This window comes from Narcine bancroftii, chromosome 9 (assembly GCF_036971445.1).
Source record: "Narcine bancroftii isolate sNarBan1 chromosome 9, sNarBan1.hap1, whole genome shotgun sequence".
NCBI lineage: Eukaryota > Metazoa > Chordata > Chondrichthyes > Torpediniformes > Narcinidae > Narcine > Narcine bancroftii.
In genome coordinates, this window is record NC_091477.1 from 24737458 (window position 1) to 24765317 (window position 27860).

The window sequence follows — 27860 nt, forward strand, 5'->3', positions numbered from 1 at the left end:
GAGGACCCCTATCACCTCACATGCAGTATTCTGTCACAAAAGAGATAAAGTATTAGAGCCTGATACAGAGCTGAGAAACAGTTTCTTCCCACAGGCAGTGACTGCTGAATGACTGATGAACTGCTCCTACAAACCCTCCATGACTCTTCTGTTTATTTAACAATAATATGTAGTGCTGGACACAGCCAAGACTCAGCCATCACATTGAAAGTTGTTAATGACTTGTTTTTATTCAAATTCAGCGCGCGCCCCTTTTAAGAGCAGCACAAGCTCAGTCATTGTGACATCATAATCGCTGCCCCAGGCGCGCGCTGGGCAGGAGACTTGAGGCAGGGAGAAAACCCTGACAGCGCCATCTTCCCATGGCTGCCCAATCATGTGGCATTACAGGTGGGGCCAGTTTGCCATGAGAGAGTGCACCGCCACACACCCCCGCCACCCCCCCCAGAACTGGCTACATGTCCCGCCGCTTGGGTGGGCAGCCCCGGCGTTTGGGCATGGCCGTCTGAACCAGGCATGATAGGTCTAAGTGCGCCTCCTTCAAACGGTCCACGGTGAAAAGTTCGTCTTTACCCCTATGTCCAAAGTGAAAGTCCTGCCAGACCACTGGATGACCTTGTATGGGCGTTGTAAAGGTGCCACACATGGGCCGCGTCGAACAAATACGAATTCCGCTGAGTCGAGCTCTTTGGGACAATGGGTCGGCCGGATGCCATAATGCGAGGGAGGCGGGGGGAGGGGGCGCTAGCGAGGATAGTTTCTTATAGAGATCCGCCAAAAGGTTTGCGTGCTCAGACGTGACTTTGGGTCAAAGAACTCAACGGGCTGCGAGAGCAGCATGCCGTAGACCAGTTCCACAGAAGATACCTGTAGGTTCTCCTTGGATGGTGTTCTGATGCCGAGGACCCAGGGCAGTTCGTCTGCCCAGCCTGGGCCGGTGAGGCGAGCCATGAGGGTGGATTTTATATAACTATGAAACCTCTCCACCAAACCATTTGCTTGCGGGTGGTAGGCTGTGGTGGGGTGGAGTTTAACCCCCCCGGGGTGGAGTTTAACCCCCAGGAAGTTCGCCAGCTGAACCCAGAGCACCTCTGCAAACTGGGCACCCCTGTCACTGGTGATGTGTGCCGATTCACTGACTGACTAGGTTCCTGGCGCACATCTCTGTGGAAGCCTCTTTGATGGGAATGGCCTCTGACCATCTCGTGGTCCGATCGACTATTGTCTTCTATGGACACTGGCAGGGGGCCTACAGTCAATGTGGATGTGCTGAAATCTCCGCCCCGCTGGGTCGAATTTCTGGATTGGGGTCTGCGTGTGCCAGTGGACCTTGGAACTGTACCAGGTGCCAGGCCTCCTCGCCATCTCAGCCACCTTTTTGAGCCCATGCCACACAAACCACTCTGCCACCATTCGCACTGAAGTCTTCACTAAGGGGTGGGCTAGGTCATGGACTAAGCTGAAAACCCTTGACCTCCACTGCATTGGGACTACCGGGCGCAGCGAGACGGTGGAGACCTTGCAGAGAAGTGTGTCCAGGCTGTTGGGCAACTGACTATCCTGGATCTAGAGGCAAGAGATGGCGATCCGGAGAGCCTGCATCTCTGTGTCCAACTTCTGGGCCTGTGCCAACTGTGTGTAGTCAAGGCAGAGGGCAAAAGTGTTGATCACCGGACAAGAGAGCACATCCGCCATGACGTTGTCTTTGCCTCCCCTGTGCCGGATGTCAGTGGTGAACTCCGACACGTAGGATTGGTGGTGTTGCTGGCAAGCCGACCACGGATCTTTGGCCATCGCAAATGCCCGTGTGAGGGGCTTGTTGTCCGTGAACACCATGAAGGGCCTGCCTTCCAGAAAATATCGAAAGTGCCACATGGCCAAGTACAGTGCCAGGAGCTCCTGGTCGAAACCGCTGTACTTGAGCTCCGGTGGGCGCAGCTGTTTGCTAAAGGCAGCCAGCGGGTGCCACTGTCCATTGAGCCACTGCTCGAGTATGACCCCTACCGCCGTGGCTGAGGTGTTTACCGAAAGCGCCATGTCTCCAGGCGTGGGTGCACCAATAGAGTTGCGTTGGCGAAGGCCTCCTTTGTTGCGGCAAAAGTGGTCTCTGCCTCCTCCAACCAGGTCAAGACTTTCTCCTTAGTGGCGATCAACACGAACAGCTGTTGCATGGTGTGGGCAGTGCCGGGGATGAGCCGATGATAAAAATTCACCATTCCCACACACTCCTGCAAGCCCTCGAGGGTGGTTGGCTTGGGGAACTGCTGGACAGCCACAACCTTCTTTGGTGCTGGGATAACACCTGCTGCCGAGATGGTGTGCCCCAGGAACTGCAGTGTCTGCTTGCCGAACTGGCACTTGGCCATGTTGACCGTGAGGCCAAACTCCGCCAGTCGGGCAAACAGGGTATGGAGGTGGGCCTTGTGCTCTTCGCGGTTGCGGCTGGCAATAAGGATATCGTCCAGGTATACAAACACAAAGTCCAAGTCCCTACCCACTGCGTCCATGAGGCACTGAAAAGTCTGGGCTGCGTTCTTGAGGCCAAAAGGCATACACAGGAATTCAAAGAGGACAAAGGGGGTGATGATCGGCATCTTGCCAATGTCCTCAGGGTAGACCGGGATCTAATGATACCCCAACACCAGATTGGCCATGGAGATTGGCCAAGAAGTCTTGAACGTGTGGAACCGGGTACCTGTCCGGTGTGGTCGCGTCATTCAAATGCCGGTAATTGGCACAGGGTCTCCAGCCCCCAGAGGATTTGGGGACCATGTGGAGAGGGGATGCCCAGGCGCCATTCAATCAATGGACTATCCCCAACTCCTGCAGCCAGGAAAACTCTTCCTTTGCCAGCTGCAGCTTCTTGGGCCAAACATTCAAAGCATTTCATCACAGAAACACTGGCTGATTGTTTTTGAGGCATGTCACCTTGGTTTTCTTTGCCACTGGAACAATGGGTGCCCTTTGGAGGCTGCTGGGGACCTCAAATAGTTATGCAAGAGGTTGAAAATAAAGCAATTCAATTGAATAAGACAAGATATATGAACCATACTTTTATGCAAAGATTTAGACAAATTGACCTTAGAGACAGCAAATTGGATCTCAGACAATTCACTAATGAATGCTTTGGCAACATCTTGGACTTTGCCACATTTACACGTGTGAGCAGTAGAGTTTGGATGCTTGCTAACAAGCAGAGACATTATTTAAAAATATCAGATGAATATTCAATAGAACACCTAGCAAGTAGTAAAATGACTAACAGCACGTTTATTTACAATCTGTATTCATTATTTGAATAAATGCATTCCATTGGAAAAAATAACATAATTTTAAAAATAAAGTCATATTATTTGAACAAATTTGGGAACCGTACATGGAACACAATAGAGAGGGCCTACCGCGGACCTCCACCCCCTAAAATGATAGGATGAGAAGACGACGAAATGAACTGATCGAGTGTATAAAAGTAGATGACACAATTTTCTTGTTTATTTTCATTGTGTGATGACATTGTTTAATGGGTTTATTATATTGTACATGTTGAACATTTAATGGGTTTGGATGGGTTGGATGGGGGTGGGAAGGAGGAAGGGAGGGAGAAAAAAAGGGGAGAAAATGACACTGTATATTCAAGAGGGAAATGTTTGTGTGTATTGTGGTTAATATGGTTCATAGTGCAAAGATAAAAAATTATTTTTACATTACTCAAGAGAAAAGGAAAGGCTTTTCATACCTACTTGGGCAAAGATAATTAACATACCCAGCATCTCCAGTTAGTAAAAGAAACAATTAGTATCTTTCCTGAAAATTAGCATAGGTTCAATCACTTTGAAGGAGGTGAGAACATAACAATATCTTAAAGTGTAGGGGACACTTGGTTTTATACATTGAAACTAAACATGAAGAGTGAGGAAATTACATTGAATCATAATTCAAGTATGGTTTAATTCTGGGTATTGCAGTTTAAGGTCTTAGCAAAGTGTTTGAAAAGAGTAACCAAAATCTTCCATGTATTAGAACCTCAGTACTCTGAAAAAAACTGGAGAGGCCATTATTGGCCGACTTATTACCCGACTCCAAAGAATTTTCATTGACGGCAGGCTGTGCAACCAGAACAAAGTTAAATTAAAAATAAAGTGAAATTCAATAACGTACAGCATCAAGAAGTCATTATTATCAATGATTTTTTTTTAAACCAGAGAGTTGTTGGACTATGGAATGCTTTGCCACAGAGGCAGGTTCTCTGGATAAGTTCAAGAGGGAATTAGATAAAGTTTTTGTGGACAGGGGAATTAAGGATTTTGGGAAGAAGGCAGGGATAGTGGAAGATCAGCCATGATCTAAACGAATGGCAGTGCTGGCTCGATGGGTTGACAAATTAAGAACTTCAAATAAATAATGGACAAGGCAAAACTAGATTGCACTGAATGGGAAGTCTTTAATTTGCCATTTTGCCCTCCTTTACAATCATTCATAAATGTTTCTAAAATATGCCTGTGTGATATACAAACATCCTCCACTCCCCCTACAATTTTCTGAACTCAAAACCTAGCCCAATCAAATTCAGTGGCACTGTTGAACTTGCATTCCATTCTCCCAGAGGAGAATGGCATATGTTAAACCGTTCTTAATGGGATCTCCCAAAAAATTGAACAAATAGCAAAGTACTGAAGCAGTAGAATTTATTTTAAGAGAGTTACCATTTATTTTGGTTATTCTATTACAAATTGATTTTGTTTTGCCGTTATTAGAAGAAATTCTGTATTTTAAAAAAATACATTGAAATCCACTGTATAGGAGACTCGTACCAATGAAGGTCTAGGCTTATTTGAAGTAATAGTCGAAACCATGTGCTAAGATCCAGAATGAAGCCATGTATAAACAGAAAACAGGAGTAGGCCATTTGAGCCTGCACCAGTATTCAACAGTCAGGTTGATCATCCATTTCGGCACCTGTTCCTGCTTCGCCATATTCATTGATTCCTTTGGCATTAAGAATGCATTTACCTCCTTCCTGAATTTATTTAGTCACTCGGTCTTTTGTAGTAGAGAATTCCACAATTCTCTCTTGATAAAATTATTTCTCCTAATTTTGGCACGTCCCACACAGAGTCTGAGACCTTAATTCTGGTCTTCCCAGCCATTGGGAGCATGCTATCTGCATTTGGCCTGCCTGGCTCTGTTAGAATTCTAACAAATCCCTCAAATCCTTCTCACTCCAGTTAATATTGGCCTAACCAACTAAATCTCTCCTCATACTGCCATTCCAGAAATCAATCTATTGTAGGTATCTGCTACAAAGAAATACACACACTTGCAGTGTGGAAGGTTAAGCTCGGATTCAATTGAGGCTGGAAATGCTCCTTTTATACAGTTGGAGTTCCCACCATTTGGTTGTTTGGCTGACATCAGCTCTATGAATAACAAAATAAGGATTCCCGCCCGCAGCAACATTCTTGCATATGAATACCCTTCTTCCCCAGCCAGGTGTTGCTCTATTAGCTGGGCAGCCTGGACAGTGCCACTTTAGGACGTTCGCTATGCTAGGGGTCACGTTATGCCACTGTTTATTACCACACCTGGGGACGGCCAGATCTCTACGATTGCAGGATGCCACATGAGGACCCCCCCCCCCCCCCCCCCCCCAGTGCTACAGTTTATAGTGTTCCTGGATGCAGTCCCAAATGCCTTTGGTGGTCTGCCTCTGCGTCGAGGTGCTGGCATCTCCATAGGTTGTGTCATGTCCATGTGTGCCGGCTTGAGCCTGTCTGTGGTGAAAACTCTAGTTTGCCACCAATGTCCAGTTCAAAGGTGGCCCCGTTGTTCCAGACAACTCAGAAGGGGCCTTTGTAGAGCTTCTGTAGCGATGGACAGTGTGGCTCTCTGCACACGAAACATACGCACAGTCTTTGAGGCCTTTGGATACGTTGAACTTGACTTGCCCATGTCTGGAGGGTGGGGTCAGAGACAGGCTACTGACCTTTTCACGCAGCTTATCCAGGAAGGTAGTTGTATCCTCCTGTTGACCTCTAGCCGGTGGGACAAAATCCCCGGGGACCATATATGGAGTTCCATAGACTAGCTTGGTGGAGGACTTTTGGTGCTGTACGAATGCCCAGCAGTGTCCACGGCTGAAGATTCCTGCAAATGCATTTTTCTCTGCTGTACAAGTCCATGACCCTCATTTAATATCCTGTTTACCCAAAGTGGGAAATTATTTTAAAAATCTGAGAAATAAAAATATCTGATATTTTTTACAACACTAAAGTTCAAATGTTTCACTTTAATTTTATAGAATTAATTTCCCCAAACAACATGGCTGGAGAAGATTAAAGCAAAAATTGTGTCTGGGGCTCTGGAAAAAAATTTCACCTCAATTGGTCAGCCTCAAGTCAAAATTACTTCCCTGATCAGATTGTATGTCAGGTATATTTTAACAGTTAGTTCATAAATTGGGAGCTAAACAAATGACATCATCTACATATCACCCAGAATCTCAGGGAGTTTTGGAGAGGTTCCATTCAACTTTAAAAACTATGATGAGGACTACTGTCTCGAGCAGTGGTTTTCAAACTGCCCCCCCTACACTCACATTCCACCTTAAGCAATCCCTATGCCATGTGCTCGGTGATTGGTAAGGGGTTGCTTACAGTGGTCTATGAGTGGGAAGGGAATGTTTCGAACCACTGTTCTAGACCCAATAGTTACAGAAATATTTTGCTTGAGAAAAATGGTCATTGCCCCATTTACTTTGGAGTTATGAAACCGTCTACATGACGAGTCAATTAGGTACAATTAAAGCAGTTGTTTTCAAACTTTTTTCTTTTCACTCACATGAAAACCACTGGTCTAGAGAATAAGGATTGGGATGAAAGTGATCATTTACTTTTGTTTTAGTAAGGGAATCAGTACAAGAATCGTTATGTTCAAGTCCTTTTGAATTATTATTTGGATATGAAATTAGAGGACATTTAATGTTGTTGAAAGAACAGTGGGTTAATGAGAATGAAATATAATCCTTCAAATTCAAATGCACAAAGTTTCTAGATCATAGGAAAAAAATGTGTTAAGATAGCTGAGGAGAATTTAAAAGTGGCTCAAGATAAAATAGAAGTCTAAATGCGAGAAAAGCTGGACAGAGAAGTTGTAAACCAGAGGATTAAAGTGTTAATTCTGTTCTCCATAATGTCTCATTCTCTTAGAGCAAGATTTTCAGGTCTGTATTAAATAAAATCTAAGGTAAATGAAACCAACTGCATAGTTAAAAATCCTGAGAGGAGATGTAAACCACAAAATTGCTATGTCAACAGGTTAAAGCTTTATTGTGAAAGTTTGGATGTTACCCAGAAACAACCTTCAAAAGAGGTCTTGATTATGAACAAAACTAAGGTGGTTATGAATCATGAGACCACATAAAGTTTTGAAAGCCAATCTTAATGTTAATTTAACCAAGAGTGAATTTTGTCATGCTCAGGTGCCAGGGAAAACTGGAGCCTGTTCAGGTTAAAGTCCAGGCAATTTCTGAATTTCCTATATCCATGGATGAGAAAGCCGATAGGAGATTTTTAGGAATGGTTATAATTATAGGAAATTCTGTAAAAACTTTGTAGACATTGCTCTTCACCTGATGAATATTTTGAAGCATGAAATGTTTATTTGGACAGCCATGTGTCAGGAAGCATTTGACAAACCCCCTGTATTTAAATCACATGATTTTGAAACAAAAGGGATGCCTGATGATAGTGAACATCCAGTAGCTTACTTATCCAAGAAATTCAATAAACATCAAAATAATTATTCTACTATTATTCTAATAAGATGCAAGTTAGTTTGGGTAGAGAGGGCTCATTTACAGATGTGGTTCTTTGCAGCTGGTAGCTGGCTTCACATTAATAAATACTTTTGCATTTTAAACACTATTGACCACAAAAGCCAGTTTGAAAGTCAAAGAGTCTGATGTTGCATTGCAAGAAGAAGAGATGAAAGATTTTTTTATTATGGTTCTTGAGTTAAGTGGAACAATGGATTGTTTGCTTGAGTATACAAGCCATTTGTTGGTAAATTCCAGACAGCCCGGAAATAGGAGAGAACCATCAAAGTTAATTACTTTGATTCTGTAAGTTAGTGGACAGAGATGCTTTTAGCATAAAAGTATCAGGAGAAATTATGAACTTCAAAGAGTGAAATAATGTCATATACAATGTGACACGAGAGATTTGCAAGGAATAGATTATCGAAATGAGAGACAAAAAGGTCAGTTTTAAGTGAACTCGCCGTCCTCTACAGACAGTATTGAAAACAGCAATATTTCCTGCAAAGGGGAGAGAAAAAGCTCCCTATGTTACTACTGAAAAAAGGGAAACACAGAATAAGTGGCTTTGAAATAAATAAGCCCACTTCTGACCATCTCTAAGATAAAGAGGGCAGTTTCATCATTTGGAGCACAGATTCCAAGGTCTTCATTTAAGAGAAGAAAACACTCGTGTGAAGAAAATTTCACTAAAAGACATCATCAAAAGAACTGAGTTAAAGAGGTCTGAAGATATGTTTTAAAGTGCTTCATAATCATTTCTGAACTGAAAATTTAAGACCTTCAAGCAAGACTAAAATGATGCTGAAGTTTTAAAATCGACTTTTCAAAGTTTGGGTCTCTAACACACATGTTTGTACATATTGAGGGTAAGTTAGAGATACGCAAGAAATGTCTTGTTATAATTGGTTCAATAAACACTGTTATTTTGAATTTACCATAACCTGGTGAAGTTTTGCCAATGCTGTTCCTTTGTTAGTGCTAAGAAAGTCTTTTTAGTCCCAAACAAAATTGAAAGGGTTGTTAGTTTGTAACATTAACAAGGGTATCAATTTCATTTACAGGATAATTATCCTGAATTTATGGCTTACAAACTTGAAATATGTTAGATGACTGGTCACATTTTAACAAGACTTAATTGCAAGTTAAAATCCAGTCTAAACATTAACAAAAACCTTGCTGAGATAAATACAAAAATTATGCAGAATAAAATAAAATCACGGTGAAGTTATCTGGAGTACTGAGATATTAACAGCCCAGCATTAGAGACAAAATTAAGCAATAGACAGCCAGGAACATTACTATAAGGCTTCTACATCATTTTAGTTGTTTTTTTTTGTCAGAAACATCATCCAATGATAATTTTGGTGCTACTTTCCAGGTTTAATCAACATAAACTGACAGAAGGACTTTCAGTTTTCTTCCAGTCAGTCTTGTTTTGTAGTGGGGTCACTACGGTTATAGCTCGAGGTAAAAAGAAGACTCGCATGCCAAGGGAGTGTAATCAACAGTGACTTTATTGGGCTGAAGCTCTGCCTTTTATAGGCAGCCAGCCGTATCACCACCAGGGCGTGGATTGAGCGAGGCCAGCTGCTGATTGGTCCTGGATGTGCGGGCCCGGATTGGACCCCCGTGATCTGCTGGCTATGATTGGCCGATTCAACCACTATTCCTACAGCCTATGGGAATGGGCATCTCATCCAGCGTGCTGTCTGCCCAATCGTCGTGTTTGACAACTGTTTGCTGTGTCGGCCCGTGGAGCGTGCTGCAGACCACTACACGACCCCCTCCAAAACTGGCAATCGGGACATTGTTTTTTGGCAGCCGGGTGAGTAACTGGCTGGTTGGTTGACGTCCAAATGGGCTAGCTTCAGCCAGTCAAGCATGGAGGTCTCTTCCCTGCTTTCAATGTCCATCACGCAGGTGGAGCTGTTAAGTTTGATGACGTGGTATGGCCCTTCATAAGGCCGTTGAAGGGATGGCCAGTGGACCTTGCATTGGATGAAAATGTAATGACAGTCTGCAAAGGTTTTTGGGACAAAAGTGTTGGCTTTCCCGTGAGCTCTGGGCTTAACTGGGGCTAATGAGCCCAGTCACTCATGCAGTCGAGACAATGTAGTCGCCAGGAGTTCCCGCAAGTCCTCGGAAGCAGGCACAAATTCGGCCAAGATGACTAGGGGTGCTCCATAGACCAGCTTGGCAGAGGATGCCTAGAGATCCTCTTTCAGGGCACTGTGGATGCCTAAAAGGACCCAAGGGAGTTCGTCTGCCCAGTTCAGTCCGATAAGTCAGGCCATCAGAGCTGTCTTCAGGTGCCTGTAGAACCTCTCCACCATCCCATTGGCCTGCAGGTTGTATGCTGTGGTGCGGTAGAGTTGAGTCCCCAGGGGATTTGCTGAGGCCGTCCACAGGATGGAAGTGAATTGGGCCCTCTGTCAGATGTGAAGTGTTCAGGGATGCCGAAACGTGCCACCCAGGTGTTCAACACACCTTGTAGATTTCAGGTAGCAGCACCGCCTTTGGCCATCTAGTCATCCGATCAACCAAGATCAATAGATAACATGCACCTCTGGATACAGGTCGGGGCCCCACAATGTCTATGTGCACATGGCTGAAATGGCAGGGTACTGGTTTGAAAGGCCATGGAGGGGTTTTAATGTGAGTCTGGACCTTGGATGCCTGGCACTGATTACAGGTTTTGCCCCATTGAATGACCTCTTTACAGAGGCCATGCCAGACATAACCTGTTGGCCACCATTCTAACTGTAGTCCTGATAGCAGGGTGAGCCAAATTGTGGACTAAATCGAAAACTTACCTCCTCCATGCAACTGGAATGACATGGTGCAGTTTACCAGTTGAGGTGTCACAGAGCAGCATGTGGTTACCTGGGGAAATCTGGATGTCCTCCAGTTATAGGCTGGTAAGTGCTGTCCGGTACACCGGTATGTCAGGGTCTACTTGCTGCGCATCTGCCAGGGCCGTATAGTCAATACCCAGGGTGGAGTAGTGCACTGTTAGGATGGCCAGACGGGATAGGGCATCGGCTACCACATCAGACTTGCCAGCGATATGTTCAACGTCTGTCAAAAATTCAGATACGTAGGACAGGTGCCACTGTTGCCTGGCTGACCACAGGTCCTCACCTTGCTGAAATCAAAGGTAAGTGGTTTGTGGTCTGTTTAAATTTTGAACTTCCTGCCCTTTAGGAAGTAACAGAAATGCCGAATTGCCAGGTATAATGCTAGCAGCTCCCTATCAAAGGCACCGTATTTGAGCTCTGGTGGTCGAGATGTTTACTGAAAAAAGCCAGCAGCTGCCACTGTCCATTAACCAGTCGCTCAAATACACTCCCGACCTGGAGTGTGCTGGAGGCATCTACCGCGAGGGCAGTCAGGGCATCCGTCCAGGATGCACAAAGAGGGTGGCCTTGGCTAGGGAGTCTTTGGTTGTCTCAGTCACCTCCTGTGTTCATTGATGTCTTTACTGGTCCCTGCCAGGAGGGAAAATAACAGACTCATGATGTGGGCCACTGCAGGTATGAAGCAATGATTAAAAATTGACCATACCTGCAAACTCTTGCAGTCCCTTCATGATCATTGGTCTGGGGAAGGAACGAATAGAGTCCACTTTGTTGGTCAATGCGATGGTACAGGAAATTCATTGTCTCTCGGCCAAACTGGCACTTAGCCTGATTGATGGTTAAACCAAACTCACTTTGCCTGCAGAACAATAGTCTTAAGTGAGTGGCATGCTCGTGCAGGTGTGGCTGGCTATTAAAATGTCATTGAGGTAGACAAAAGTGAACTGTGTCCATCAGCCTTTAGAAAGTCTGAGCCGCGTTTTTCAGCCCGAATGTCATGCAGAGGAATTCGAACAATCCAAAGGGGGTTATGATGGCAGTTTTGGGAATGTCATCAGGGTGAATGAGGATCTGATGATAACCCCTGATAAGGTCCACCTTAGAGAATATCCATGCCCCTTCCAGATTAGCAGTGAAGTCCTGGTTATGGGGCACAGGATATCTATTGGGCGTGGTGGCCTCATTAAGGCGGCAGTAGTCTTCTCACAGCCTCCAACTGCCTTAGGTACCAGATGGAGGGGGAGGCCCTTGGGTATTGGAGCGCCACACAGTGCTGAGTTCCTCCATCTTTCAAGTCGATGATGCGGGCTGCAATGTCTTGATCAAGGGTGCTGACCACGTGGTAGTACCACATGTTGTCTGCAGAGATCCGGTGAATGGCGAACTGAGCCTCAGCCTGCTGGAACCACACCAGTGGTTGCGACATCCAGAAGCCTGGCAGCTTCAATGCTACGGCGTTGATTGTAAACTGTTTCTCCATCATTAGGTCCAAAGCGCCGTTTGGACCAGTCAGGGTCACCACTGTAGCGGGGTCGCTACAGTTATAGCTTGAGGTAGAAAGAAGACTTGCACACCAAAGGAGTGTAATCGACACTGACTTTATTGGGCTGCAGCTCTGCCTTTTATAGGCAGCCGGCCACATCACCTCCTGGCTTGAGCGAGGCTGGCTGCTGATTGGTTGTCTTGGATATGCAGGCCCGGATTGGACATGCTGCAATCCGCTGGCTGTGATTGGCTGATCCAACTGCTATTCCTGCAGCCTATGGGAGTGGGTATCTCATCCCGCATTCCGTCTGCCCATTCATCGCGTTCGATGACTGTTTGCTGGGTCAGCTCATGGAGTGGGCCGCAGGCCACTACAGTTTAACATTTTAAGTTAGATTAAGCACTACATTTGTCATCCATAAGATCTTACTGTATTCTATGTCCCTTTACAAATCAATATGCAAATATTGATCATCTCTCCACAGATGCTGCCCATCCAAGTTTTGGCAAGAATAGAAAATAGTCAGCACAGACTTGATGGGTGAGTTACCTGCTTCCTTGCTGTATAATTTCATGACCTATCACCTCTAATTTGAAAGCAAACAATATTTTGAATGATAATATTAGAATGGAATTGAGCACAAGCAGTTAAGTGTCATGTAAACATCCTGTTATTCAACTTAAGTTAATAATAAATCAGGGAAAATTGATTAATTTGTGCACAAAATTAAATGACAACCAACATTACATCATTCATCTGCATCTCAAAACATCGTATGCAATGTCTCTACTCTTATCCAATGCAAAAGAACATTTTAAAAAAACAGTAAAGAGGACCATTGTCTTGAAGGTGTACACTATCAAGGATTTAGAAATGTCATGCATTTTCTCATTAATTAGTATTCTAGGCAGGAGATGCTACATAATCATTTGTCTCAGGAGATTAAATCTTCACTAATTATTCTGAAAATAGTGACAAACCAGCTTTTAATAAATCTTACATGTAGCATTAAATGTGGGTTTCCAGTTCCATCAAATATAAATTGGCAAAGTAATTTTATCCCAATTCATTTAATGTTCAAAATATTAAGTCCACAACAATAGTACAATATAGTCAGTTAGACTCCACTAACAGTTAAAAATATTTTGTGAATCTAAGCAAAATTTCAAGAGGCACTAATCATTCATAATTTAGCATTGCTTAGAGTGTCAACAAAACTAGAATTTAATTATGGATCACAAAAAGCTTTTCCAAAAGTAGCTTTATAAATTACATGATACATCAGGTTACACAAATTTTTAAGTGATCAACCTTAATCACTTGCCTGCAGAGTTCCCCAATACCAACCAGGTCAGTGTCAGGCCATTATAATTGGCTCTGAAGAAGAGAAAACAGCCCAATACCACTGAACTGTTTAAAAAATGTTCAGAACAGAAAATGCATTTGCAATATTCTATTCTCCAAAGCAAGGTTAAAACAAATCATCTCTTCCTTTCAATCTCCAAAACTATATTCAAGTTTGCAGAGCAAAGAACAACATTATAGTAAGCTTCGACATTTTAGGAGTTTGAACCATTTGACATGCTTACAAAGCAGTATTAAGAGACTGACTTATACCTGGTTTCTCCACTTCCGAAAAAAAGCAAAACAGTTTCAATTCAAAACTTTAACTCAAATTTTTTAATATATATATATATAATTGCATGCTTAACCAAACAAATGCAGTTTTTAAAAAATAGAACTTGTTTTGGTTAACAAAAAAAATGTAATTTACCCAACTCGTGCATTGCCATATCATAGAAGACAAAGGAAATCTCGAAAAGTTACAGCCCATTGGAGAAATAAAAAATATCTTTTGTTATATTAATGAGACAAAGTATTCTAATGGCCAAAATACAGAATCTATATTAACACATTTAATGCCATTAATGACCAATAGGAGCACAAGTATCGAATTAGTAAAATGCATGGTCATGCTAAAGAACCTGGGACTCTGTCCATCCCTGTGCAAATGGATCCTCAACTTCCTCATGGGCAGACTGCAATAAGTGCAGACTGTCAAAACAAGGACAGCCAAAGTTATGGGCTTAGTTCCCTATTCTTTCCCTGTACTGTGTAGCAGCACATATTTCTTCCCATGACTGTGTAGCCAAGTTCTTCTTCAACTCAAATCTATAAATTCACTGATGACACTACTACTGTTGACCGAAAAACTGGAAATGAGTCAGAATACAGGATGAAGATTGACCATCTGGTTGGAATGAAATAAGAATGTCTGTCCATAGTCTGATTTTAATTCCCCACCCCATTCCCACACCAACATGTCTGTCCATAGTCTCATGCACTGCCAAGCTGAGACTGCCCACAAATTGGAGGGACACGAGGTGATGTTCCATCTGTGTGCCCTCCAACCAGATGATATTTACATGAACTGTTTCCATTGGACTGCCCCTCCCCATCTCTCTTACTCTTCCATTTTATCCCCTTCCAGCTTCCCAGCCTCCCTCTCTCTGCCTCATTTCCTTTAGCTCTGCATTCACAGAGCTACCCTCCTCCCCTGTGGTCCACCTATGGCCTATTGACTGTTGGCCAGTGCTCTTCCCCCACTCCTTCCCTCCTGTCTCAGTCTTTTTATTAAGGCACCTACCTGCTTTTTTGCTCATACCTGACAAAGGGTTCAGGCCAGACACATTGATGAAATATTTGCCTCCTATGGATGCTACTAGAGTTGCTGAGTTTCTCCAGCACTTTTGTGTATTAACAACAATCTGGTTGCTCTCAGTCATCAAAGCCAAGGAGCTTATTGTTGATTTTAAAAAGGTGAGATTGAGGGGCCACACACCTGTCTGTATTGATGGGATGGAAGTGGAGAGAGTCAGAATTGTCAAGTTCCTGGGTGTCCTTATTTCAGTATACATTTCCTGGAGCCAGCACATTAAGGCAACTAAGAAAGCACACCAATGCCTCTACGTTCTAAGGAGTCTGAGATTTGCCACATCATTGGATAGTCTACCAAACCAGGTGCACTGTGGAAAGTGAACTGACTGGTTGCATCACAGCCTGGTTTGGTACTTCAAGTGCCCAGGAATGCAGCAGAAGCAAGGAAACATAGCCAATTTCAATAGAGGCTCTGACCTCCCATCCATTGAGGCACTGCCTCAAGAAGGTAGCCATCATCATAACGAACCTCTTCTCACAGCTACCTTTGGGCAGAAAGTTCAGGCTGAAAACCACACCTCTAGGATCAAGAACTGTTTTCCAACAGCGATCACGCTCTTGAACTTTCCCTTGTAGACTAATCATAGACTGCTCTGAGCACAAAAAGACCGTCTGTATTATTGCAAGTCACTTTTTTTGCACTAGGATTACAATGAATATTTATTGTCCGCATATTTATTGTCCGCATATTTATTGTCCGCATATTTATTGTCCGCATATTTATTGTCCGCATATTTATTGTCCGCATATTTATTGTCCGCATATTTATTGTCCGCATATTTATTGTCCGCATATTTATTGTCCGCATATTTATTGTCCGCATATTTATTGTCCGCATATTTATTGTCCGCATATTTATTGTCCGCATATTTATTGTCCGCATATTTATTGTCCGCATATTTATTGTCCGCATATTTATTGTCCGCATATTTATTGTCCGCATATTTATTGTCCGCATATTTATTGTCCGCATATTTATTGTCCGCATATTTATTGTCCGCATATTTATTGTCCGCATATTTATTGTCCGCATATTTATTGTCCGCATATTTATTGTCTCTTTTTAGTGTATATTTATATTGCACAATGTGTATGACAATCAACTCAATAAAGTTAGAGAAACACACTTCAATCTTATGCTAACAACATTAGTGAGCTAAATAAGCCCTCCCTTTATTAGCACATGGAAGTATCAGAAAACAAGCATGAATTCTCACATTTATTATCTTTTAAGATATATTGCCCTCTATAGATGTTGTCCTGATGACTACCTTCCAGCTTCTGATGTTTATGTTTGCTTTTATGGACTGTAAATGATGATTTGCTGAAGAGTTAATTCATGAAAATTTGTACAAAGAGAAAAAAAAATTAGTGAGCCATAAATTCTGCAAGCCACCGATTTAATTAAATTCTCACACGCTCAAATTAGCACATTACTATAGAGGTATTCATTAAATCTTGAATAAGTGCCTTTTACACATTTTACAAATGAACAGCAGTGTGGGAGACACAAGTCAATCATTTCAGAGACCTTCAAAATTGCAAGAATGTAAATTCTTGGCTTGAACTTCATCTCAGTAGTTTTAAGCATACAATGTAATCTGAGCAGAGACAACTTGGCATTGCTCCAAGGTTAAGATATTACGTGATCACATTCAGAATGAATGAATTTGGAAAAAAAAACATCTTTAGATAATGCTGGCATTTAATTTATAAGTATTTTCAGTTCCAAGATAAATAGGAAGCTTTTATTTGTGCCTACAACAACTTAAATACAAAGAAGAATCCCATTAGGAAAACAATTTATTATTCAATCACTTGTCACCAGAACAAAGCAGAGTACAGCAAATATGATTGCCCAGAATCAAAACGACAGCCTTGGATTCAATTAGTGCATGGAATCATGAAGGTTAAATCCAATTTGCAAAGACTTGCAATTCAATTCTACTTCAAGCTTTCCATTCAAGATGATTTGAAAGATAATTTAACAAAGGACAGTATTTCAAAAACATCAATCCTAAAACTATTGCTTGATTTCTAAATTCTGTAATGTAGTAATTTGGTTAACATAATAAACTTTATTGAAGACCCTTTAAGATTTCTGGTAAAGTGATTAACATAACTGAAGGCCATAAGTGACCATCAAGTTATCCAAAGCAGCAAAAGGAATCATTTTGAAAATGCCACAATGAGAGGTTACATATTTTGATATTGCAACAAAGATCATCTTGAAATGTTTAATTAAGTTAGCCAAAACAAATGCAAAAGTAGAACTAAAACATCAAAACATTTTATCTCGTAAACCGAAATGTTACAAACTTTGAAATGGACAGCAATACAATTGCCAGAATTCGTCTTTGGCCATTGTAGTCAATGGAGTATGGACCCAGCATATGCAAGCTGGTTTTGATATTCTGCACATTGGTTATTTCTGTACCTGAATCAGATGTCCATTTCACTCCTCTTACTGACGTTCTAAATTTAAACAGGTATTTTTATAAATAACTGATCAACACACTAAATCTATCACTAAACTGAAAGATGATACTGTATGATCAGCAGCAATGCTGCTTGCCTCATGAAAAGATGAACTTGTGGATTTAATTACATCAGAATTCTACACATTTATACCCATGTGAAACACAGTCATTGGTGGATACCTTTTATTGATTTTTGTGCACTTGATAGAAATGTTCATTAAATGCATATCACTTTCTTGCAAAAGAGACTCTGTACATTTAATCTGCTTTGAGAAAATGAATAGCTCCTGTTAAGGACACAAGAAATAGGAGCAGGAGTAGGCCATTTGGTCAGTGGGGTCCACTTCATTGAACAAAATCCAGCCATGGGATCAGCTCAACCCATTCCTCCTTTTCCTCATAACCCTCAATTCCCCTACTATGCAAAAATGTAACTGTGCCTTAAATACACTTAACGAGTTAGCCTCTTCGGCTTCCTTGGGCAGAGAATTCCACAGATCCATTTCACTCCAGGAAAAGCAGTTGCTCCTCCTCCCAGTCCTAGATCTATACCCCTGAATCTTGAGGCTAGGTCCCTTACTTCTGGTATCATCCACCAGTGGAAACAACTTTCCTGCCTCTACTCTACACCTTTCATAATTTAACGTTTTGATTACCGTAGATCCCTTCTCATTCTTCTCAATTCCAGCAAGTATAGTCCCAGGCGACTCAATATCTCCTGATAGGCCAATCCCTGGGATCAAACTGATCATTAACCTCCATGCATCGACTCCAAAGTCAGTAAGTTTACTCAAGAAAGGAGAGCAGAATTGCACTTCAAATATGGCCTCACCAGTACCTGTACAGAACCTCTCAGAATTTATTGTCATGAACAAGTCCTGAAATTCGGTGTTTGCAGCAGCGTCAAAGTGTAAACATTTATATTATAACCATCTTACTATAAATTTTAAAAAAAATAGTTGTGCACAAAAAGTTAGGCAGGTCTTTGGTTCATCCATTATTCAGGAATCTGAAGAAACTGTCCTTGTGCCGTTGAGTGCTCGTCTTTAGGTTCCTGTACCTTTTTCCCGATGGTAGCAGAGTGAAGAGGGTGTGGCCTGGGTGGTGGGGGTTGTTGAGGATAGAGGCTGCTTTTTTTTTTTAAAGACACCGCCTCATGAAGACTTCCTCGATGGAGTGAGGTCTGGGGTCCGTGATGTTGCAGGCCGAGTTAACAACCCTCTGGAGTTCATTCTTGTCCTGAGAGTTGGCACCTCCATAACAGGCAGTGATGCAACCAGCTAGAATGCTTTCCACAGTACACCTGTAGAAGTTTACAAGAGTCTTTGGTGGCATACCAAATCCCCTCAGGCACCTCACAAAGTATAGCCGCTGGCAATCCTTCTTTGTGATTGTATCAACATGGAGGATCCAGGGCAGATCCTTGGATATGCTGACACCCAGTAATTTGAAGTTATTGACCCTCTCCACCACTGAGCCCTTGATGAGAACTGAGTGGTGTTCCCCTAACTTTCTTCTGAAATCCACAATCATTTCTTTGGTTTTGCTAATGTTGAACGCAAGGTTGCTGTCGTTACACTACTCTAAGAGCTGATCTATCTCCCTCCTGCACATTTCCCCATTGCTGTTTGTGATTCTACCAACAACTGTGGGGTCATGGGCAAACTTGTAGATAGCACTGGGATTGAGCCTAGCCACACAGTCATGGGTGTATAATGAGTAGAGCAGTGGGCTAAGCACACATCCTTGGGGTCCACCTGTGTTGATAATCAGTAAGGAGGAGACATTGTTTCCATTCGTACTGACTGTGGTCTTCCAATGAGATAGTCAAGGATCCAGTTGCAGGGTGGGGTACAGAGGTCTTGAGTATGTAACTTCTTGAAATAATGGTATTAAGCTGTAGTCAAGGAGGAGCAGCCGTATGTATGAATTGTTGTTTGAGGTGATCCAGAGCTAAATTGAGAGCCAATGGTATTGCATCTGCAGTGCAGCAATTATGACGATAGGCAAATCCCTCCAGCCATGATGGCCAACATTCCTTTTGCCTTGCTACTTACCTGTGAAACATGCAATTCATGCACAAACGATATCAAGTTTCTCTGCAATCTTTCATCATTTATATAATCTGATCATCTATTTTTCATTTCAAAGTGGATGAATTCGCATTAACCAACATCATACTCCATCTACCAGACTAATGCCCACTCATCTCTCTTGCATCCTTTGTGTAATTTGTTTTTCCATTCAATGTGGGATTATCAGCAAACTTGCACTCAAACAGTTGGAGGCCCAACACCGACCCTTGTGGCACTCAGCACCAATTGCTAACCATAAAAATTAGAATAGTTAACAAATGGTTTAGTCAAAAATGTGGGTTTGAAAAAGGAGGATTCAGAGGATAATATTCATTCAAAATGGCACCTTATAGTGGCAACTCTTTGCAGGCAGCTCTGACAGGAATTGTCACATACTCCTGCCCAGAACTATTAAAACTCAAACCCATAACCACAGAAAAGAACTTACCTGGCAAAAATACTGATCTAAGAAGTCTAGTAGATCTTGCAAACATCAGCTGGAGCGCAGCAGATTCAAACACCCAGAGCACGGTCCATTTAAACACCGCAGGAGTTTTGAGAAGCTGACCATCAGGCCATTTAAAGAAGACCCAACCACAAGGACGAAGAGGTGGGGGGGACCCACTGGTTAAGCTAAAACTTGGGCACTGAGGCACCTGCGCTCTACCATCCTCCTGGCCAACATACAACCCTTGTAAAGCAAACAATGAACTTAGAACCAGATTACAACAGAAGGACATCAAAGAGTGCTGCGTGATGTGCTTACAAAAACATGGTTAAAAGGAGGGCACTCCAGACATGGTCCTGCAGCATGTGGGCTGCACTGCCCACCACATTGATTGGACACCAGCATCAGGAAAAACCAAGGGAGGCAGTCTTAGTGTCATCGTCAATTCATTGTAGTGCACAATGTGACGGTTATATCCCAATCCTGCTCTCCAACCTGGGACAATTGGCGATCAAGTGTCACCCATTCGATTTGCTGAGGAGTTCTCCACCATCATCCTGGTCGCAGTGTACATCCTGCCTCAGGCTAACGTTAGGCTAGAATGGAGGGACTGAGCACTGTGTTTAGCAGCCACGAGACAGTACACTCTGATGCCTTCCCGATCATTGCAGGGGCCTTTAATCAGTATTTTTCCCAGGTAAGTTCTTTTCTGTGGTTATGGGTTTGAGTTTTAATAGTTCTGGGCAAGAGTATGTGACAATTCCTGTCAGAGCTGCCTGCAAAGAGTTGCCACTATAAGGTGCCATTTTGAATGAATACTATCCTCTGAATCCTCCTTTTTCAAACCCACATTTTTGACTAAACCATTTGTTAACTATTCTAATTTTTATGGTTGGCAATTGAAGTTTCTAATGAACACATCAGCTGCGTCATCAGAGAAGCCAACACACTCAATCACTGCTTCACTACCATGAAGAACACCTTCCACACTTCAGCAAGTCTGATCACCTGGCATTACTACTACTCCCGGCTTACAAACAGAAACTACAGCATCAGTGGTGAAGAGAGTGAAAGTATGGTCAAGGAAGGCAGAGAAGCATCTGCAGGATTGCTTTAAATCAGAGGACAGGACTATATTCAAGGACTCAACTTTAGACCTGAAAGAATATGCAACATGTGTCATCGACTTCAAGACCTGCAGAAACAAGTATTGCCCAGGCGCACATACTGGGAGTTCTCCAAAAGAAGCCTTAGATGAATCAGAAGATTTGTAGCTTGCTGAGGGTGAGATCAAGGGTCACTGATTCAGATCTCTACAAGATGTCCAGGTATGACATGCAGAAGGCTACTTACCAACTATGCAGAGATCGCAGGCCATTATATCGTACAAAGCAAGGGAAAACACCATAGATGGCTGTGACGCTTCACTACCCGATGAGCTGAATACTCGCATTTTATCCATGTTAAAGGGGTAGCTATACGTACCTGCATAGGCCCCGTTATGCCTGCCTTTTTTTTTTGGTTACGTGGAGCTATCCATGCAACAAGCCTACACAGGCAATGCCCCTAAACTCTTTCTCTGCTATATTGATGACTACTTTGGTGCTGCCTCGTGTACCCATGATAAGCTTGTTGATTTCATCCACTTTGCTGCCAACTTCTATCCCAACCTCAAATTTACTTGGTCCATCTCTAGCAACACTCCCTTTCCTCGATCTCTCTATCTCAGGAGAGAAACTCTTGACAGACATCTTCTATAAACCCAACTTCCACAACTACCTCGACTACATCTCTTCCCACTCCGTCCCCTGTAAGGATTCCATTCCATTCTCTCAATTCCTCCGACTCTGTCACATTTGCAACCAGGATGAGGACTTCCATGCCAGATCATCAGAGATGTCTTCCTTCTTCAAACAACGTGGTTTACCCTCCACCACCATCAACTTGGCATTCACGCATATTCTCCATAATCTCCAACTCTTACCTGGCCTCCTCTGCGCAGAAGGGCACAATTCCTCATCCTCACTTACCATCCCACCATCCTCCACATCCAATACATCCTCCTCCACCACCATTTCTACCATCTACTACATGATCCTACCACTAGACACACATTCCCTTCCCCATCCTGCCTTCCACAGGGACCACTCCCTGTAGCTCCCTTGTCCACTCCTCCCTCCCTACTAGTTGTCCCCTTGGGACCTACTTTGTGAACATAGGAGATGCTCCACTTGCGCCCACACCTCCTCCCTCACCACCATTTTGGGTCCCAAACAGTCCTTCTAAGTGAAGTAACATTTCACTTGTGAATCTGCAAAGGTCATTTACTGCATCCAGTGCTCCAGTTGTGATCTCCTCTACATCAGAGAGATTGGATGCAGACAGGAAGATTGTTTTGATGAGTACTTTGCCACAATAGCATGGATCTCCCAATCACCACCCATTTCAACTCTCCATCCCATTCCCTTTACAATATGTCTGTCCATGGTCTCTGTACTGCCAGACTGAGACCACCAGTAAATTGGAGGAAAAACACCTCATCTTCCAATGGGGCACTCTCCCTCCAGATGAGATTAATATCAACTTCTCTGGCTTTCGTAACACCCCCCCCCCCCCATCCTCTTGATTCCCCCATCATCTCTCCATTCCCTGTCTCCTTTTGGTCAATTCTACCTAGTCTCTTTAACACATCCAATTAACACCTTTTGTTACTTCTGAGATTTTTAGCTATATCCTGCTTCTGCCTTTTCTGATTTTTCTTTGAAGGGCTCAGGCCCAAAATATCAGCAATACATCTTTATCTCTTATAGATGCTGAATAGACCAACTGAGTTCCTCCAGCATTTCAGTGTATTTAGGAGCTGAATATCTATGCCTGTTTTGAGAAGAACTCAACACTGCCGACAAGCATCCTTGTAAAAAGCTGAGGACCCTGTGATGTCTGTCAGAGTCCAATGTCAGAACATCATACAAGAGGGTGAACCTTCAGAAGACATCAGGCCCTGATGGCATACCTGGATATCTACAAGAGACAGTGTCTTAAGAAAACATCCTCAATCCTCAAGGACACCCAGACGATGCTCTCTTCACTCTGCTACCATCTTGAGCCTGAAGACGAGCACCCAGTGGCACAAGGACACTTCTTTCCCTCTGCCACAAGATTCTGAATGGACAATTAACCACAGACACTGCCTTACTTTGTGCAAAGAAAAGAAAAAAGCCATTCGTATTTATTTATTTTACAGAGGTTTATATAAATGCTTGCACTGTAATGCTGCTACAAACCAACAAATTTTGTGACATTTTTTGGACAATAAATTCTGATCCAAATTATGCGTTTAAATTGCAGGAGGCATCCATTGCAAGGCATTGTTCAAGCTTTTATTATGTTTTGTTTTAAAAAGTTTTCTATATTAAAAAAGCTTTTAAGAAGTTCTGATCCCATTCAACTGGGAAGGTGCAGTACTTCGACATATTGGTAGACAATCTAACCCAACAGTTATTGGGGTCAGTCAAATTTTAAAAAGGAAGCTGCAACGCCACACTTTTAACAGGTTCACATATTCAACCTGAAAGAGAGCAGCTCAAAATTATTTGTGAAAATCAAGCAAGATAACACACTGATGCTGTCAGGAATCAATAGTTCATTATTTTTTAATTGCTGTATAAAAACATGATGAACTAAGTAAGCTTCCTGTCATAATTGCCATTCTAAATAGTTTGCACTTTCTCTTTTCAGGTTTCTTCCTAGTCTGCTGGCAAATTTATCAAAGCACTTTGGACTGATATAAATATCCAGTTCAGAACACAAGATGCACATAGAGTTAGCTACTGAAAAATACTGGCATGTCAATTTATATAAAGTTTCAGACAGAACTGTCAGAAAGCAAAATTAAGCCAAAGTCCTAAATTTGCATCAATTGTCTTTTATACCAAAATAAAAAAATGACATCAGTAGTTTTTGTAGTCATAGCAACCATCTTGGCTCTGAAATACAATTTTTTTTCTCAGCAAATTAACATACCAAGGATTGAGGCTACAAAATCATCACAATTTCAATAAGCAGGATGCCATCTCTGTGGATTTCGGACATTCTCCTTGTAACTTCAGGAGCTTCCTTCCACATCTTAAAGACATTGAGGTTAGTAGTTTAATTGGCTACTACATTAGCTTCTAGGCACCTGGTAGAATCTGGAAAAGCCAATAGGAATAAGGGAGACTTCAGGGAAAATTAGTGGGGAAGGGAGATTAATTTGCATGCTGGCAATGGAGTCAATGGGAAGAAATAGCCTCCTTCAAAGTTATAAGGAAATATTAAAATCAACCACTTCAATCAATTCAAATGCTCACAGAAGCAACATTTTATTGAACTAGAGCAATCAGCTATGCTAGGAACAAAGTTAACAACTTCATAACATTTATTTTTCTTAATTTAATTTGCCATTCACTTGCGGACACACCCTGCAATAGAGTTTGAACATTTTGGTTTCGTATTTTCACTTTCCATATAGTTCACAATATATATATATTTTTTTTTAAATAAATAAATAGATCGGCAAATAGAAAAAGAGACTTTTTCAGATCAAATTCTGCAAAATATATATCGAGCCACAAAGCTTTACAGACCATTTTTGGCATGCATCCCCATTCAAACTGATACCAACATGGTAATGAATATCTGAAGAGTAAATTGCTCTCAGCTATTATGCAGAAATTTATACGCTTATTTCTGTAAAAGGAGGATTATCAATTCCTCCAAATGCATTTTTATACTTGCTTATTTTCCTACTCTACCAACATACCAAACTTCATAATTCTTCATTTTAAAAAAAATTAAATCTTAATTTATAAATGCCGTTGTTTAAACATTGAACAAAAGGAACAATGCATATTTGCAGCTTTCTGAAGAGAATTAAATCTTAGATCTGGCTTGGGTGGACAAACTGTTGTCCAGCTAAAGAGTTAATCTCTTTAATGAATGTTTTAATGAATGCCTGTTCCCCACATGAAAAAGCAGATGGAGCTGACCAAATACTAATCTTCAACAGAAACCAACAAGAAACTCATAACAGTTTGCACTGCTCTCCAAGCTTTCCCTTCTTGTCAGTAAGGCTGCTTTCTCTTTAGTTCCCACAGGCTGACAGTTTCTATTTTTCCTCTTGCTTAAGTGGCATCATTAAAATATATTGACAGTGCCACATGGAATAGCATCTTGGAATGATCTCCTAATTCAAGGTTGGTTCTTACTTTTTAAAAATATTATCGTGCAGATTGGAAGATTAATATTTAATTCAAGCTAAACAACACAAAATAAGGAATATTACTTTAACTAATGTCAGACTTTGTCTCAGGAATAAAGGTACAAGGTTCACAAAAATTTCAAAAAACTGAAAGATTTCAAAGACAAGCAAAAGTATCAAGAGCATCTTTAGCAAACAACTGCTTGTGGGGTTATAAAATTATAAGATTTAAAAAGGGTTAATTCTTCATCATTCAAATGCAAAATTATGATATAAAATTCATTCTAGCAGGCAACTCAACAGCCTGGACTTCAGGGGGGGGGGGGGGGGGAATGAATTAATAGCAAATGCAGCAAAAGGGAAGTGGAGGCAAAAAGGGACAACTTTGCCAACTCTATATATCAGAACCAAGCACAAATGTATTATTACTTTTAACTGCCATAAGACTGAATACAAAACCTTCATGGCTTTTAAATTGTAATCTCAACTATAATTGAAATGTAATGCCTTTCAAATTGTAATCTCAACTATAATTGAAATGTAATGCCTTTTAAATTGTAATCTCAACTATAATTGAAATCTAATGCCTTTTAAATTGTAATCTCAACTATAATTGAAATGTAATGCCTTTTAAATTGTAATCTCAACTATAATTGAAATCTAATGCCTTTATATGGACAGTAATAAATTACACTTAGTTTGATTTAAATTGTGCAGATTAATGTTAAAGGGAATACTTTTAGAATGGTCGTGTATATTCACTTGTTACTCCTACTCTTAGAAACAAGTGTATAAAGAAGCTGCAAGTATTCAAAGAGTTGTGCTCTTCTAACCCTAATTTTTGAGGGTTCATCCAATCCTCACTTATGATTTCAAGCATGACACGAATTAGCTAGTACTATATAAAAGAACCAAATCAGAAGCCAAGGAAAAGTTTTACACAGTAGGGGCATCTTTAATCAAGAGACACCTTTTCTTAAATTTGCTAAAGCAAGCAAGTACATTACTATACCAGGTTTGCTACAGAAATTTAGAGCATCTTTCATTATTCCAATGAACCCAACCTTTAGAAACCCATGCTGTAATATTTAAATAAGTAATTGTATTTGACAACTTACTTTTCAATGCCTGAATCAACGTTTTTCCATCTTTAATCAGAGCTTTAATGAACTTGTTTGTTTTTTCCAGCTCTGCCTCGTGAGCCTTGATTTTATCCCGGAAATGCGGGCTGTCCAGGTAACAGTCACTGAACTCCAGTGCTGGTAGGCCCATGGTGAGCAACCACAGAAAGGCTAACAATCAGCAGTTCCAGAAACTTTCCAACGGAATCGCTGCAAATGCAGACAATTACAGTGAATAGTTTACGCAATGGTTTCCCTCACCCCGTCTCAGTCCCTAAACACTTGCTGCCTCTCTCCCTCCCAGATATTTCTGAATGAGACCAATGCCTTGCACCCCCCCCCCCCACCCCAGTCAGTTCTGTCCCAGCTATTCGCGTGTGTCTATTGGTATCTTCGTGTGTGTGTGTGTGTCTGTGTGACAGAGGCCGCCTCCCTCTTACACCAGTGGCTGAGGCACAATCCTTCTGGTGTTCCCCTGAGAAGAGAAAGGCCAGCGTTCTCTATCCTTGTTGGATCGTCGCCTTCGGATCTCTCCCCGCCCGAGCGTCGTGTCCCGGAGTCCCCCTCGGCGCGCTGTGTGCGCCCCTGCCCCTCACCACGGCGAGGGGGAGACACCATCACTCCACACTCTCTCCCCCGCTTTCCGCTCCTCCTCCCGGTGCCCCGCGTCGTCTCAGCCCCGGCCCCGAACTTGGACGATCGCCCTCCAACGGCTGGCCTCGCTGAGCCCCACCCTCTCAAGCCCAGGCGGGACTCGTCGAATCGGCCGCGGCTTCCGATTGCTTTACATCGCCCTCGAGAAGCTTGACGCCTGTTCCGCTCGCGCTTCCGTCGGCCTGACAACCAAACCTGATTCCTATGGCAACGATGGACGGGTCGGGCAGCCAATAAAGAGACCGGACCAACCCATCATCCTGAACAAGTTTCACCGCGTCTCTCAAGCTGCTCGTGGGCGGGACTTGTGCGAATTAAAGGCAAGTTTGGGCAGGAGGCCAAACCTTTAAAGGGATGGGTGCCATCATTTTTTCTTTCTCGAGGCTTGCGAATTGTCTTACCGGTTTGGTTGTGGCGAATCGGGTTTAAGGCCTTGTCGGGGAAGTCACTCCCACTGTCAACAAGAGAGGCCGCTGAGAGTGGAAAACGAGAGCTGCATGCAAAATGCTGGAGGAACTCAGTGGGGGCTGAGTCCCTTTATCGGGAATAGCCTCTACTAGATCATTCTCACTCCCATGGATTCCATTCCATTTTCCCAATTCCTCCATCTTCGTCACATCTGCACCCAGGCCAGGGACAGAGCATCAGAGAGACCCTCCTTCAAACACTGACGACGTGATCCTCTCTCCTCCCTGTGGTCATCCACTGTCTGTATATTTGTCTGTCAGAGCACGCCCATTGTCTGACTGTACCTGTGGTTCCACTCACAAACTCCTGAATAAAGGCCACTGTTCCACAGCCTTTAATCCAGCTCAGGACATTCGACCAGCATGGATGTGCCTCCATTCGATTGAGAATAAAAGTCTGTCAGTTTTGCATAACTTCCAGTCTTTTGGAGTTATTGATGGGGCATCACTCCCCGTTCTGCCTTCCACAGGGATCACACCCTCTGCGATGCCCTTGTC

General features: G+C 42.5%; 1 protein-coding gene and 1 long non-coding RNA gene across 12 annotated transcripts in view; one reads left to right on the forward strand and one right to left on the reverse strand.

The window, feature by feature from the left end:
• Window positions 1-27077, reverse strand: part of LOC138743312 (rho GTPase-activating protein 26-like) — a 155639-nt gene extending 128562 nt beyond the window's left edge. For 6 of the 9 annotated variants that reach the window (XR_011344809.1, XM_069898451.1, XM_069898452.1 and 3 more), the window contains exons 1-2: window positions 26838-27075; window positions 26239-26451 (exon numbers count right to left, since the gene is read on the reverse strand). Coding sequence is in view for 8 of the 9 variants with exons in the window: in XM_069898451.1 (XP_069754552.1) it covers window positions 26239-26392 (154 nt within the window). In the remaining variant the exon portion in view is untranslated. Of the gene's footprint in view, window positions 1-26238; window positions 26526-26681 lie in introns of those variants that run through there. The other 3 variants (XM_069898448.1, XM_069898447.1, XM_069898449.1) reach the window with 3 other exon arrangements.
• On the forward strand, window positions 308-27776 carry LOC138743316 (uncharacterized). 3 transcript variants are annotated; one of them, XR_011344811.1, is made up of 5 exons: window positions 308-390; window positions 12645-12700; window positions 23892-24021; window positions 25008-25115; window positions 26309-27776. It is a non-coding gene; the product is annotated as an uncharacterized lncRNA (long non-coding RNA). The 3 variants fall into 3 exon arrangements; XR_011344810.1 differs by lacking the exon at window positions 308-390 and adding an exon at window positions 10747-10973; XR_011344812.1 differs by lacking the exons at window positions 308-390; window positions 25008-25115 and adding an exon at window positions 10747-10973.
• Window positions 27777-27860: the final 84 nt, after the last annotated feature.